Raw genomic sequence first — 17,025 nt, 5'->3', positions numbered from 1 at the left:
CTGGGAGTGATAGGAGAAGTGCCATTACATCAGGTTTTTATGTACTTACTTATGCTAAAGAGGGATGGCACATGGGGCCAGCTGTAGGAAAATCCAGCATTGCGACTCGCAAATTGCGAGTCTGAGCGACTCGCAATTTGCAACTCGCAATGCAGGATGGTGTCCCTGACACCATCTGCGAGTCGCCAGGGGATCTCAAAGGCCCACCTCATTAATATTAATGAGGTGGGTCGCAATTTGCGACCCCTTTGCGAGTCGCAGCACTCACAGGGATGGTGGCCTGCTGGAGGCAGCAGACCTCCATGTCTGTGACTGCTTTTAAATAAAGCAGTTTTTTTTTTGTAATGCAGCCCGTTTTCCATAAAGGAAAACGAGATGCATTACAAAATGAAAAAAAGCAAACGTGTCAGTTTCATTTTTTCAGAGCAGGCAGTGGTCCATAGGACCACTGCCTGCTCTAAAAAAATGTTTTCAAGGCCTTTGGATGGTTTGCTGTTTATGTGCATACAACTCGCAAACTCACTCTGATCACCATGGCTCCCCTTGGCAGCATCTCTCTAATGCATGTTTGCAGGTTAGCAAGATGGTCAGCCACACATACATTCACAATACATTACTCTGTTGCAATTCAGGCAAAGGATGAGGCTCAGGTGGCTAAAACAGTTTTAAAAACATGGAGTTTGAGGCATATGTGGCTGTAGATACACATGCTGAGCATAATCCTGCCATCTAGTGCCTGGCTTGGATATGTGCAAGTTGTTTTTCTTTTAAGAAAGTCTTTTGAGTCTCGAAGTAGAGTGACTCCTCCTCTTGCTTGTAATGCGCGCAGACATCGACTCTTGTTAGATTGTTTTCTTCCACTGTTGGGTTTGAAAACAGCACAGGCTGCATGCTGCCGAACCGACTCCTTCTCCATCACAGCCTAGCCAAAGCCTTCCATCATCAAACCTGAAACCCTCAACACTGAAAATACCAGCACTGAAGAGCCGAAATCTTTCACATTTGGCAAACATACTCATGGTTCCGAACCTGTGGAGCCAGTGCTTCAAAGGCTACTGGAAGAGATGGACAAAAACACATCATGATACCCCTCGACACTGACTGTATCAATGCAAGACCTCCTCATTCTGGGGCACAGCAGCCAAAAGACAGTTATCATTCTAAGAAGCATTGGAAGCCCCAGCACCACTAAAGCAGAGAAAGAAGGTAGACAAGTCCACAAGCCTGGTGTGCATAGAATCACGCTCGTCCCTCATACATGCACGGAACAGATATAATGGGGCATTTCTTCTGCAGGATTACTTTAGTGACACAGAATAGGTATAGTACAGATAGTACCAGAACAAGTTTCCCTTGCGAGCACACAATTGGTATGGTAGGGACAGCAACAGATCAGTCTTCCTTCCTGTATATGGAGCATATACACTCACCCACCTTCAAGACTGAAAGGGTTATTATATCCTGTTTGGGATGTGGTTGTTGTCAGTGCTTTAAGTCTGGTGACTTTGAACAGGGTTTCTACTGAGTCCTATATTCATGTACTTAAACTTGCACACAAAAACACTCCTCAGCATGCTGCCATGTATGCATGGCAGTTCATGTTTATATTTGACCTTTTACTTCCTATTGCCTCCAGGTGTTTCTGTGATTTTAGGTTGTGGGTGAGTGTTATGATGGGGCACGAGAAAGAGCTCTGAAACTGAGCATTGTGAGTTTCTCACAATGCCTGGGAGTAGGTCAGAATTCATATATATCCAAACCTTGGACTCAGCAGAGCGCACAGAGCAAGGATCACATAAGTGGCAATTATAACTGGGGAAAAGTGCATGACGGAGGTACTCTTTTGTCTAAGCATACGTAATTCCAAAGGAAAAGAAAAAGCTTTGTTTCAAGGTGAGGGCAGAGAGAGGGTGTCTGTATGAGAGGGCATGGTGAAGGGCTAGTGACACATGGAGAAGGACTGAGTGAAAAGTCAGTGATGAAGAGGAAATATTTGTGAGAGCTACCGATTGTGGATGTCAAAAAGATGTCATGAAAAAAGTGTGTGTCTAACAGAGGAAAGTAGTGCGACAGGGAGAAATGGTGTGATGAGCTACTCCTAAGACCATTCCCCCTTCCATAGACCTTAGCAATTTTGAATTCAACTCCTATTTGCAGAATTGAAACGTTTTCAATTTTAATTATTCATAAACATATTATTACTCATTTACCTAATAATACTTACACTGTCTTGTTTTAGACGTGTGTCCATTGTTGGGTGATATGTCTTTATGCAATAAAAGAGAGGCACCCAAACATCAGTAATGGGCTCTGCTCTGAGAGGCACAGGATTTTAGTTCACATATTGTAAGCCCCAACACTCATTTCATAGGCCACACATCTTGGAAAGTATTCTTAGTTACCCTCTGGTCATACCCCTTTTATAGCCCCCGCCCTGCTTTATTTAGAGCACTGGTTGATTATGCTGGCATTTGTGATTTCCTTTCTGGGTCTTGTGATTATAACTTGCCTCCACAGAGCACGCAGAGGGATTTCCTTTGGGGCAGTTGGAAACTTGATTATCTCTGAAGGCTGTTATATCCTTATTTGGATTGATCTAATTTCCATGGTCTGAAAAGTCCTCTCTGGGAAGGGTCTCTAATGTTGTCCTTTTTAGGTTGAGCGCGCAAGCGCTTTGACCTATTGTAAGTCTTGTGGGATTTTAACCATGCCCACCACATGCCCATCACTTTGACTTGTTCCTGGGCTTGCCTTTTCAAAATCCTTTGTTATCATTGGTAAATGCATTGTTTGTCCCACCTTGGGGCGATTTGGTTACCTCCTTGGACACTGACCCTGTTACAGGGTTAATTGCACGATTGCCGACACGTTTGACTGCGATTGAACTTCTTTTTCTTTTGTGTCTCTCCTTTGCACTCATGCTCATGGCGGCCATGGCGCTTTGAATCGGCTCCCTTATGTCAACTGTTTTACTTTTCATTTTCAATTTATGTGGCAAGAAAAGTCCAGTTAGCAATATACAAGGTCAATCACTCTAACTTGAGCAAATGCAAGACCCATTCCATTGCAAATGCTTGTTTTTAGTTGCTGTCACTTCACTCAGATGTGTCAGTGAGCTTCAGGCATTAACTTTAAAAGAACCTTTCTTCCAACTACATAGAGACATGCTGGTATTATGTACCAATCCTACATTTCCCCCAAAAGTGGTCTCTAAATTCCACCTTAGTCAATCTATTGAATTATCAATATTTTTTTCACAACCTGGCTCACTTGTGAAAAGGGCTCTGCACTCTTTAGATGTAAAACAAGCCCTTATGTATTATATTGATAGAACCAAATCATTGAGAAAGTCCCAACAGCTTTGTTGCCTTTTCAAAACCATGCAAAGGATGAGCATTTCTAAATCAGGCATTGCACATTGGATTGTCAAATGCATTCAGATATGCTATGCTAAAAGTAAAAGAAGTTTACCTATCCCTTCTAGAGTTCACTCCACTCGTAAAAAAAGGATCTTCAATGGCCTTCCTAGGAAATATACCTATAGTTTACATATGTAAAGCAGTTACTTCGTCTACAACGAGTACATTTACAGAAAATTACTTTGTAGATGTGCTGGCCCGTCAACAAGCCGTTGTTGGCCTAGCAGTTCTACGTACACTATTTCAAACAACTGTATCCCACACAGGTTAGCCACTGCTTATTGAGGACGACTGCTTTTCAGTCTATGCTAAGCATGTGTATCTACAGCCACACATGCCTTGAATGGAAAATGTTACTTACCCAGTAAGCATCTGTTTGTGGCATATAGATTCACATGTGACCACCCTCCTCCCCAAAACCCTGTGTTTGTTACAGTTACTTTCATAAGTTATTGGCCATTCATTTAGCACTGACATCTCACTATACTACGCTGTGCTTCACATTCCATCCTCACCCACCTTTCAGAAAAACAATCTAACAAAGGAGCTGATGGTCATGCGTGTTACCAGCAAGAGTAGGAGTCACTTTACCACATGACTCAAAATAATGTCTTTGTAGAAAAACAACTTGCACAGATCCGAGACCAACACTAGATGGCAGAATTATGCTAAGCATGGGAATCTACAGCACTTCATGCCACAAACAGATACTTATAGAGTAAGTAACATTTTCATTTTGTCCACCCCATCTTAACAGGAATCAGGCACTGCAATTTAGTCTGTGAAAAGCATGTGATCTACAACAACACATGCTGCAAACAGAAAATGTTTCTTACCTGTAAATAACGGTTTGCAGCTTGTTTGTTGTGGAATTCCATGTACAACCCACCTCACTTTTGAATGTAAAGCATCACTCTGCACTTAGACACGGGGACGGAAGGCTGGGCTGAATCACACCTCCCAGCTCAACCAGAAGGAGGAGGCCGCCCACAACGCTCCAAAGCGCCAAAGGCGCCATAATTGGGACTCACGCTTCCGCTGTGCGGAACACACACAGGATGCACCCGGGCGCGTGCCCGGGCAAAGACTGGCCAACAGCGGGCCTATCTGCGCCCGTCAGCGACCGACAGAGGCTGGGCTCGGTCCACCCTCTTGGTTTTATTTTTTATTTGTTTTAAGCTTTTATTCCCTTATGCTTTATACTTACATATACGCATTGACTTTATACACTCCGCTATTATTTTAGCATACAGTGTGGCAGGGTCTGAAACTGCAATTAGGGCAGAACTAGCACCATAATCTCTGGATTTCAGGTACAAAGCCATAGATAGCATACGACTATTTAAGGAGGTGGTGAATCTATATCCATCGTGTGTAAGAGAAAGGTGGGGGGTAAAAGGTAGATACGGAACCCGGCCGCACAACAATTGACTCCTTTCTAGTTAGAGCGGTAGGGGTCACCTCAAAAGAAATTGACCTCGCGGAAAGACGCTTATCTCTCGGGACAGCAGGATTGTGGGAGGCTATAGGGGGAACCCTAGCACAACATGAATATACACCAGCTATCCAGCCCCCAGCTGACACAGTGGCTCTGATGAATGGAGATTCCCTGATAGAACCAATGTCCCCCACAAGTAATAAACCCACATCACCTAGTCAGTCACCTATTATAAAAAGAAAGAAACAATGCAGAAGGGGGGCTGATAGCCACCTGGGCCCTATCATGGGTGACAATATTGTACCTACTGACTGGAAAGATCTCACACTCCTCCTTGATAATTTGCTTAAACCTATCCTTACGAAACTGGATAAATTGGAGGAGAAAGTGGAAAACATCCTGGAGATCTGCCAGAAACCCCTTCCACTTAAACCGTCCCCTAACCATATGAACCCTGCGCTACAGAACACCATTTCTAATGCTTCACTCGCATGTTTCATGGGGCACAGATACATTAGACTTGCAAGGAATTGTAATGAACACTAACCTTGGGGCCCCTTTACAAGGGCAAGCTAGGGAAGCCCTAAATATAGCTCACCCTAGCCAACCAAGGGTGACCCAAGACACTGATCACCCTAGTGCGTGGAATATAGCCTCTATGGACAGACCACCAGGTTCCGCCCCAGATGACCCTCATTTGAGAACTAAACATTCAGCTGCAGGACACCCTTCCTCGAACCCCCTGAAATATAGCCCGCCCACCTCCACACAAGAGAAGAACTGCCTATTGTCAATTTACCCCCTGAGTCCTGTCCCTATGTAATCATCATGACCAAAGTTCTCCCTCTACGGACTGACCAGACAGAGCAACAAGGAGACCTGAAGAACAAGGTTATGCATTGGTTAGTGCAGAACAATCTTTTCTCAATGAATGATACCCAGCAGATAATCTTAACCCGGAGAGTAGGATGGGTGCCCCCCCCTAGGGAAAGATCAAGTGGGGGACTGTGTAATCATTACTTTCAGAAACCCCTGGATGGTTAGGGACATCCTGTGCAGGGCCTCTTTGCGCCCCCCTAGATAGAAGCTCCCCGGAACTGTCCCCGCTAGGTGTATTTTATAGACATTTATAACTAGGCCAGTCAGGACGTCGATCCGTGCCCAGTATGCCGCCAAGGATAAACTGACATACCCAGACCCCACTCTCACTAATGATGCACATGCTACCACCCCAATACCCCTAAGCAATAAATATCAGATATCAAGTTCATTATCAGATAATGACTGACTGGTAGGCGAGGGGTCTGCAGACCCTGAGAGGATGAGGTTAAGGTGAAAGGAAACAACCAACCATAAGATGGATCTGAGCCCCAACAGGCTCCCACTGGTCCTGCAGAACAAGGATGAGATGGACGTCAGGGATCTAATATACAATGGGGAGGGAGAACCAACTGAGGTAGCTCCAACTGCAGCAAGGTACGGCAGGGAAGAATCCTAGGCCCAGGAACCTGTCAATAATACAATCGGGCACCATTAACTTGCTACATGGAACGTGCGGGGCCTACGTGGCAAAACTGTGACTGAAGAGTGGGGTTCATTAATCAGTAAACTAGATGTGCTTTGCATCCAAGAAACCTGGTGTACTACACCTGCCTATGTGCATGGATTTACCTCACACTCACTGCTAGCTACACCATCAACATCTGGGAGGGCCAAGGGGGGGGCTATTGGTGCTTATTTCTAATAAACTCCCTGTAGTGGTTAAAAAGGTCTCAATGGAGACCACACATTTTCAACTCTTGTGGCTGAAACACAAGAATATGGTAGATACGGTCATAGTTAACTACTACAATAACATCTTTGACACCACCCGATGTAGGGTTGCCCATGCATTGAACCAAATCCTAGACAAGTTTCTAAAATCCATGAGCTCCAGTCACATTATTATTTGGGCCGGGGACTTTAATATCCAGCCTTGTACACGCACCTCCCCCCGGTCTTGTGGATTTACTACCCCCTATGGGGTAGGATATGATCATTTTTCTCACAATGAGTATGGAGAAGCCCTTAATCTGATGTTGTCCACCGATGACTAACGCTTATGGAATGCAAGGACGGTGTCTCTGACGAAATTATTCCAACTCATAGGGGCTCCAACTCATCCTCAGTTATAGACCACATTATCCTGTCATCTTTTGCATTAAATGGCACAGGCACACCTTATACGGTGCTGACCCTTCTTGGTGATCATGACCCGATTATTCTTCCTATGTCCTTCTGGGGCCTGAGGGATGTGTTTTATACTACCCCGAATCAGATCGAAGTACATAGAACCACAGGGTGAGACGGAAATGGTAGGACATTGTGCCTGCTGATAGTCTGTGGGATGTTATATGTGGCTGCCAGCTGGAAGTAGGTTATTGGAGGATATTGAGGTCCCCAGATTACTAAAATGTTTTGGGACTATTACCGCTTATGTACAGGGGCTGCTGAGCCACAGTCCCCATCATAGACGACCTTTGCATAAAAAGGGGTGGTTCGATCAGGCCTACGCGAAAGCTAGGAGGAAACTTAAACTAACCCTGCAATCATCACCTAGAGACCCGGTAGTCATTAAGGGCCAGATGTAGGAACCGTTTTGCATGTCGCAAACTGCGAAATACGCAGTTTGCGCCATGCAAAACTGCCATCGCGATGCTGATTCACATTTTGCGAGTCGGTACCGACTCGCAAAATGTAAATCCGACTCGCAAATAGGAAGGGGTGTTCCCTTCCTATTTGCGACTCGCACCGCGATGCAGAATTGCTTTGTGACCGCGAAAGCGGTCGCAAAGCAATTTGCAGTTAACACCCACTTGAAGTGGGTGATAACTCATTAGCAAACGGGAAGGGGTCCCCATGGGACCCCTTCCCCTTTGTGAATGTTGCTAAAAATAATTTTTCAGAGCAGGCAGTGGTCCACTGGACCACTGCCTACTCTGAAAAAATGAAACCAAATGGTTTCATTATTTTTTTGTATTGCAACTCGTTTTCCTTTAAGGAAAATGGGCTGCAATTCCCAAAAAAAAAAAAACTCCTTTATTACAAAAGCAGTCACAAACATGGAGGTCTGCTGTCTCGAGCAGGCCAGCATCCCTGTGAGTGCAGGGACTCGCTATGGGGTCGCAAAATGCGACCCACCTCATTAATATTCATGAGGTGGGTCTTTGCGACCCCATAGCGAGTCGCAGAAGGTGTCTGAGATACCTTTCTGCATACAATTTTGCGAGTTGCAAATTGCGAGTCGGTCTGACTCGCAACTCGCAAAATTTTATTTTGCTACATCTGGCCCTTAGTCCCTTAGAATAAAATATAAGACGACACAGGAACAAAGGAAACAGGAACTAAGGGAAGAGGCATGGTCCAAATTAGCCCAGACGACATAGGCTAGTAAAACTAAACTGTTTTGGGAAACCATTAATGCCCCCTTTCTTTCAGAATGGATGCCATCAGATCTGGGATCCAGTGTTGACTGTGCAACATGGGGTGGGTGGCCCATTACTCAGAGGTCTTCAGGGAAGGGACTGGGTTGGTAGATATAATCAGGCAGAACAAACAGGGCCAACCTAACTTTTTAGAGATCACAACAGATAAGGTTCAGTCTGCTATCCTTCCCGGAGTTGAAGGCAAGGCCCCAGGACCAGTTGGTGTTCCATTGGACGTTTTTAAATATAACATCTCTTTCTGGGTACCAATTTTGACTAGAATATTCAACTTGGCCTTATCTGGCGATATCCCGCTGACTTGGTATACATCTATCATCATACCAATTTATAAGAAGGGAGATAAGACCGATCCTAAAAACTATTGACCAATCTCACTGCTGGACTCCTCCTTGAAAACCTGTAGTAGAATAATATTGGAAAGACTAACTGATTGGGTCGTAGAAAATAACATCTTATCACCGGTTCACTATGGTTTTAGGAAAGGCCCAGGAACCATAGAGCAATGTGTTAACCTAGACCTAATTATAGGAAAGTATTTCAAGGCAAGGAAAGGTGCTCTATATTTATGCTTTGCAGACCTTAGTAGTGCTTTTGACCTAGTTGAACATGCCCTTTTATGGTCCACCCTAATTGAGATAGGCGCTCCCAGGTATATCATCAACTTCTTGGCTGGCCTGTATAGCGATCTGACATGTAAAGTCTGATTCGGCCAACTTGGTGAATGTACCACCCCTTCAAGATAGATAGAGGTGTCCGCCAAGGTTGCGTCCTTGCCCCGTTACTGTTTTCTCTATACATTAATGGGGTAGACAAACATCTGCAGGGTTTACAGGCCGACCCCCTGTACGTGGCCAGTCGCCCAGTGCCTGCCCTACTTTATGCAGACAATGCTGTCATGATCTCTAGAACACCATAGGGCTCCAGAAGTTAACGTGTGGTTTTGAACAGTTTGACATCTAAGGATATGATAATCAATATATCCAAAACATTTACTATGGCTTGTGGTAAGAAGGTCAAGAAATGTAGAAACCTTTACATTCAGAATATGGAGATCAGTACAGTTGACTGCTTTAACTATCTGGGGGTATCATTTGCTAGCAACAGTAAGTGGGACCAGCTGGTTTGTTTGGGCAAGATCAAACGTAGAAGAATTTCAGGTGCTATATTCAGATTCGCTAGCAAACTAGGGAGTCGTCCCAAAGGCACCATGTTGGATATCTCGAAAAAAAATATATCTACAGGGCCAGGGTTGTCGCTACGGTTGCGTATGGTGCCGGGGTGTGGGGCCACACCAAAAGTGCTCCCATACGAATAGAAGAGAATTGCGTCCTAAAACACATGCTATGTCTACCCACTTCAGCCTCTAATTAGATTACGCACCAAGAAATGGGTTTACAATATTTGGAAGATGTGCTACAGGTGAGACCTCAGCTTTTATGGCATAGTAAATGGTCTAAGGAAGCGACTGGTTTCACTAAAGATCTTATACTTGACTGTATGAAATTGGATAATGCCATGTGTATACCCTGGATAGCTTTTATTGAATCCTCCAATAAATCTGTTTTTAATAGATCTGTAAAACATAATCCAGAGGATGTGCTGTCATTTAAAAAAAAATCCATCAAGGACACTTTTATGAAATTTAAGGCGGACGCAAGGAAGCTAACTGAATCTACTAAAACCATTGTTGGTTTTTACTTCTCATTCTCTTTGGATGTAAATAGATTTGGCTATCTTTCCATGGTCACCAACATGCAGCACAGGTTGGGTATAGCTCACCATCTAGTAGCATTTCCCCATACTAGGCATTGCCCTTTAGAGTCAGACAGATGCCCTTGTGATGCAGTTAGCAAACAAAGCACCTTGCACTTCGTTTTATTCTGTAAATTCTATGAATTTATTAGAGCCACCTATCTTAAACCACTTCTCCATGTATTTAATATAAGAACTCACCAGGAAGCATTAAAACCCCTGTTAGCCTTAGACTCCCTGAATGTATGCTACAGGGTAGAAAATTTTATCTTAAAAGCTATACATATCAGGAAAAGTTTCATCGTACTCTAAATTTTGTTTTATGTATCAGTCGTATTATAACTATCTAAAATTGTTTATTTTTATCTTCTATGAGCTCACTGTTTTATGTTCTATTGTTTTATTGTATACTATTCACCTGCTTCTGGGTTCTTCCCGCGCCTGTCCTCCTGCTCCTGTCTCTTCTCTCTCCCTCACTCGCCTCCCCCTCTCTAACACCCCCATCTACCTATCTCTCTATCTTTCCCCTCACTCGCCTCCTCTGTAACCCCCCCATCTTCCTATCCTTTCACTCTACCTCTCACCCTCACCTACCTCCACCTCTACAACCCCCTCCCCTATCTTCCTAACCTTCCTCCTAACTCTCTTCCTAAACTCTTCCTAAACTCACCTCCCACCACCCTTAACCCCCCCTCCCCCATCTCTTCTTCCCTCTACCTGTCCCCCCTCCCTCCGCTTTCCCGCCGCCACCTCCTGCACACCCATGCCCCCCCCCGCTCCCATTCGTCGCCCCACTCCCGTCCCTCGCCCCCAGCTGACCCCTCCCCCCCTCCTCCCTCTTATGTCGGCCGCTGCGCGACAGAGCTAGCGACCCTTGACCCAAGGGTAGGTCGCTCCCCCTGCCGCTGCAGCTCCACCAGCCCAGGTTCCTGAGACCTCCTAGCAAGCCCAGCTACCTCACAGTAAGCACCCCCCCCCCCGCCGCCCAGCCCCTTGCCCTGCCCCGCGCTACTCACCTCCTCTCCTGCTTCTTTTCTTCTTCTCTGTTCTTCCTCTGTGCTCTTCTTCTGTAGTCTTCATCTGTACTCTTCTTTCTCTCCTGCTCCCCGTCTTCTGTCTTCATCTGTGTGCTTCTCTCTCTCTCCTTTGCACCGCGACCTGCGTGTGCCTCTTCCTCTCTGTCCCTCTTCTTGGCTCTTCCCTCTGCTGCTCGTCGCTCCTCTTCTTCTTCACCTTCTTCTGTATTCTTCTGTCTTCTGCGCTCCTCTTCTTCTTTACCTTCTTCTGTCTTCAGTCTTCGGCTCCTCTTCTTCTTTACCTTCTTCTGTGTTCTTCTGTCTTCAGTCTTCGGCTCCTCTTCTGCTCCTCTTCTTCTTCTTTCACCTGCTTCTGGGTTCTTCCCCCGCCTGTCCGCCTGTCCTCCTGCTCCTGTCTCTTCTCTCTCCCTCGCCTCCCCCTCTCTAACACCCCTATCTACCTATCTCTCTATCTTTCCCCTCACTCGCCGCCTCCTCTGTAACCCCCCCATCTTCCTATCCTTTCACTCTACCTCTCACCCACCTCTACAACCCCCCCTCCCCTATCTTCCTAACCTTCCTCCTAACTCTCTTCCCAAACTCTTCCTAAACTCACCCCCACCACCATTAACCCCCCTCCCCATCTCTTCTCCCCTCTACCTGTCCCCCCTCCCTCCGCTTTCCCGCCGCCACCTCCTGCACACCCCCGCCCCCCCCCCAGCTCCCATTCGTCGCCCCACTCCCGCCCCCAACTGACCCCTCCCCCCCTTCCTCCCTCTTATGGCGGACGCTTGTGCGCCAAAGGCAAGCCCGTCTGCGCCCGTCCACGCCTGGCCCGCGCCACGACCCCTGTTCCTCAGCACTCCCAAACCCCGCAGCACCGCTACGACCCCATCACCCTCCACGCCCTCAACCCAGGGCGCTCCAGCACCTGCTTCCAAGCTAACCCGAAACGCACCCATGGACCTTTCGTATGTCACACCTGCAAACTTACCTTCCACCACGAAACTACCACGACCACCAGCCCACGCGCCATCAACCACCTCAAATGCATCCTGATCAACGCCCGATCCGTCCACAAGCACGCCGTCGAACTCTGGGACCTCCTGGACTCCACAGCACCAGATGTCGCCTTCATCACGGAGACCTGGATGAACGCCTCTTCGGCCCCCGACATCGCCATAGCCATCCCCGAAGGCTACAAGATTTCCAGGAAAGACCGCACCAACCAAGTAGGAGGAGGAATCGCCATCGCCTTCAAAGACTCCATCAGCGTCACCACCTCCACCGAAGACACCCCCCTCGCCGCCGAGCACCTGCACTTCCAGATCCGCACTGACCCCAGGACCACCGTCAGAGGATCCCTCATCTACCACCCCCCCGGACCGCGCGCCCTCTTCAGCGACTCCATCACCGACTTCATCTCCCCGCACGCCCTCGCCAGACTACATCCTCCTCGGCGACCTCAACTTCCATCTAGAACAGAACAACGACCCCAACACCACCACCCTGCTCGACAACCTCGCCAACCTCGGCCTCAAGCAACTGGTGAACACCCCCACCCACATCGCCGGACACACGCTTGACCCCAACTTCTCCGCCAGCAAACACGTCTCCTTTAGCCACGCCTCCGCTCTCCACTGGACCGACCACAGTTGCGTCCACTTCACCTTCCGACGCGAGACCCGCCACCTCCGCACTCAACCCATCCCTCGTCGACAGTGGAACAAAATCCCCGAAGAACAGCTTTTCTCCACGCTCATCGACAACCAACCTACCTTCACCGCCAACCCCAACGACGCAGCCCTCAGCCTCACGAACTGGATCACCAACTGCGCAGACAACCTCGCTCCCCTCAGATGCCTTCCCAGACAGGCCAACACCAAAAAACCTCTCTGGTTCTCTGACACCCTTAAGGAATCAAAGAAAACCTGTTGCGCCCTCGAGAAAGCCTGGCGTAAGGACCACACCGCTGACAACATGACCGCCCTCAAGAACGCTACCCGCGAACACCACCACCTGATCCGAGCAGCCAAAAGGAATTTCTTCACAGACAGACTGGACAAAAACAGCCACAACAGCAGAGAACTCTTCAGCATCGTAAAAGAGTTCTCCAACACCAACGCCAACACCAACGCCATCACGCCCTCGCAAGACCTGTGCAACTCCCTCGCCGCCTTCTTCCATCGTAAGATTACCGACCTACACGACAGCTTCGGACACCAGACCCAGCCGACCAACACCGAACCCACACCCCCAGCCATCACCCTCAACGCCTGGACCCACATCAACACAGAAGAAACCAAAACCACCATGAACTCAATTCACTCCGGTGCCCCCTCGGACCCCTGCCCACACTTCATCTTCAATAAAGCCGATGACATCATCGCCCCGCACCTCCAGACCATCATCAACTCCTCGTTTTCGTCTGCTACCTTCCCCGAAAGCTGGAAGCACGCTGAAGTCAACGCCCTACTGAAGAAACCTGCGGCTGACCCAAGCGACCTGAAGAACTTCCGCCCCATCTCGTTCCTCCCCTTCCCTGCCAAAGTCATAGAGAAGACCGTCAACAAGCAGCTTACCAACTTCCTTGAAGACAACAACCTTCTCGACCCCTCACAATCCGGATTCCGAGCCAACCACAGCACTGAAACCGCCCTCATCTCAGTCACAGACGACATCAGAACCCTGATGGACAACGGTGAAACAGTCGCCCTCATCCTCCTCGACCTCTCGGCTGCCTTCGACACCGTCTGTCACCGCACCCTAATAACCCGCCTCCGCTCCATCGGGATCCAAGACCAGGCCCTGGACTGGATCGCCTCCTTTCTCTCTAACTGCTCTCAGACAGTCTACCTCCCACCTTTTCGCTCAGACCCCACCGAGATCATCTGCGGCGTCCCTCGAGGCTCCTCGCTCAGCCCGACACTCTTCAATGTCTACATGAGCCCCCTCGCCGACATCGTACGCAAGCACAGCATCATCATCACCTCTTACCCCGACGACACTCAACTTATACTCTCCCTCACCAAGGACCCCACCAGCACAAAGACCAACCTGCAAGATGGCATGAAGGACGTCGCAGATTGGATGAGACTCAGCCGTCTGAAACTGAACTCAGACAAAACGGAAGTCCTCATCCTCGGCAACACCCCGACCGCCTGGGACGACTCCTGGTGGCCCACGGCCCTTGGCACCGCACCGACCCCCTCAGACCACGCTCGCAACCTCTGCTTCATCTTGGACCCTCTCCTCACCATGACCAAACAAGTCAAAGCCGTGTCCTCCTCCTGCTTCCTCACCCTCCGCATGCTCCGTAAGATCTTCCGCTGGATCCCCGCCGACACCAGAAAGACCGTGACCCACGCCCTCGTCACTAGCCGCCTGGACTACGGCAACACCCTTTATGCTGGGACCACCGCAAAACTCCAGAAACGTCTGCAACGAATTCAAAACGCCTCCGCCCGCCTCATCCTCGACATACCCCGCAACAGCCACATCTCCGCCCACCTGAGACACCTGCACTGGCTTCCCGTCAGCAAAAGGATCACCTTCCGACTTCTCACCCACGCACACAAAGCCCTCCACAACAAGGGACCAGAATACCTCAACCACTGCCTCAGTTTCTACGCCCCCACCCGTCTTCTCCGCTCCACCAGCCTCGCTCTCGCCGCCGTCCCCCGCATCCGCCGCTCCACAGCGGGTGGGAGGTCCTTCTCCTACCTGGCGGCCAAGACTTGGAACACCCTCCCCACCATCCTCAGGACCACCCAGGACCACTCCATATTCCGGAGACTCCTCAAGACCTGGCTCTTCGAGCAGCAGTAACCCCCTCCCCCTAGCGCCTTGAGACCCGCACGGGTGAGTAGCGCGCTTTATAAATGTTAATGATTTGATTATTATGAACTTTTATGGCTTACCTATGGTAAAGCCGAATAAAGATTATAAACTGAACTGAATGTTTAGCAAGATTGTTGATAGTTTACTTTAGTATGCATTGTAACCTTTATCTGCGCAAGCAGACATACTTATTCTGAAGCAGAGAAATCAAATTCTCACCCCAATGCTAGATGGGTGGATAGTGCACAGCATGTGATCTACAACACGACAATGTGCAAACAGTTGGTTTACAGGGAAGTAATATTTTCAATATTAAATAGTTGAAGCTGAATTGGTTAAAATTCAGTTTCTTTTGTTTGGTCTCCCACTAGGAATCCAGTTATTTATGATAATTAGAAAAAATTGAACTTGATTGGCATTATTTCCTTGTACAACTTTGCACGTTAAAATCATTTTTTTGTTGATCATGTATTTGTTATTCATCATCCATTTTGTCCTAATATATTACAAAGCCGTAGATCTGAAAAGTATTCCATTACCTATGCCAGTAGTTCGTAGGGCCTTTTCTTTTCGTGACATGATGGTACTCACACATTATACATGCCTGACTACAAGGAGTAGAATTCAAAGTAAAAGCAGGAATCCGCTTGAGTCACTTCCAACAAATATTACACAGCTTGACTTCTTGACAGAGCTACACTTGCAAGCTTTTGAATTCTCACTGGTTGAGGGAGTGAATGCCATTTGTGATAAATTCTAATTTTACAAGTATATGATGGTGGATTTATTAGTTTTTCCAGCGTGTACATTTATTATACATAATGTTTTGAAAAGCGTCCAATGGAAGTAAAATGGCTGACAGGAATCCTTTCTTTGGTGATTTTCTTGCAGATGAATACCACATACCTCGAAAATTCATTCAAGGTCTGGACAAGGCTGCAAAGCCCGGAAAGAAGAACTGAGATGACTCTGAAGCCATGGAGGAATGAGATAGGAATAAATTCTCAACAGGGAACATTTAGAGGATGATCCTGCTGTGGAAATAATCAAAGCTGTGGCTGGCTTGGATGAATGAGATAGGAGCATCTTCAGGAAGATGCATTCTCTACAGGGAACATTTAGAGGATGATCCTTTCTATGGAAATTCTCAAAGCTGTATAAAATAAAGCTATTTAAGAATATGTAATTGCTCCTGATACGTAAGTAACATGAGAAGGACGTGCACATTTCAACTTGGTTGGGGGATATCATAGCCTATCATTAATTTGAGATTTATACTTTGAAATTCACTGACTATGCTGTTTGAAGAGGTCCAACAAAATACAATACATATTCTAAAGGAATTACTTCTTTAAGCATCATCATTACCTTGTACCTCGTGAGCAAAAATAATTGATTACCATACATGAGTGTTAAAATACTGCCATACAACATGGCAGTCTTCTCAACAAGGCTGTGGAATAAACACCAGAGGAGGTAGTCAAGAGGTCATTGTGCTGTGCTGACTAATCACTGGGCAGTGCCTCACAAATACATGGCGCACCTGTAATACAGTACTGCCTCCTTTGTTTGGGAGACTGTTTTAAAGAAGAATTCAATCTAGTACACATTTCAGTTTTACCACTCTTCTTCTCTGGTCCTCCCACCATTTTTTTTTTCTTCAAAATGTATTGTTCTTGCAAGGGAAGAATTTCTTTGTAAGAGCCTGATTCTAGCCAAAAGCAGCAATGAGGTCGGCTGTGCTGGGGACAGATTCTCTTATTCCATGTAAAATAGTCTATTAAAATTTAACTTTTAACTGAATGGTTTCTTTTAGGCAGTGCTCTTCATAAGGTGCCAGTCAACATTTATATTTCCTTTCATTCTTTAATGTTGTAGGAATTTTAACATATAATTCGAAAAGGAATAATTAATTATTACAGTTTCAAATAAAACAGGTTTCCTTGATCAAGTAAAAAATATCTTGTAATATATGTAACATTGATTAATTTTTTTTTTAACACTTTCACTTTTTGTGGAAAAAGTGCATTTAGCCAAATATCTAATCTGATTTTTGAAGTTTTTTGAAGTAGAAA

General features: G+C 46.8%; 1 protein-coding gene across 2 annotated transcripts in view; it reads left to right on the top strand.

Annotated features, from left to right (window-relative positions):
* Positions 1–16,293, top strand: part of EIF2D (eukaryotic translation initiation factor 2D) — a 155,853-nt gene extending 139,560 nt beyond the window's left edge. Inside the window, exon 15 of one of the 2 annotated variants that reach the window (XM_069238587.1) lies at positions 15,842–16,293. In XM_069238587.1, coding sequence (XP_069094688.1) covers positions 15,842–15,912 — 71 coding nt within the window. In that variant the 3' untranslated portion in view covers positions 15,913–16,293. The remainder of the gene's footprint in view (positions 1–15,841) is intronic. The other variant, XM_069238588.1, reaches the window with a different exon arrangement.
* Positions 16,294–17,025: the final 732 nt, after the last annotated feature.

Source organism: Pleurodeles waltl, chromosome 6, assembly GCF_031143425.1.
Source record: "Pleurodeles waltl isolate 20211129_DDA chromosome 6, aPleWal1.hap1.20221129, whole genome shotgun sequence".
Taxonomy (NCBI): domain Eukaryota; kingdom Metazoa; phylum Chordata; class Amphibia; order Caudata; family Salamandridae; genus Pleurodeles; species Pleurodeles waltl.
This window is presented reverse-complemented; position numbering and strand designations above follow the sequence as displayed.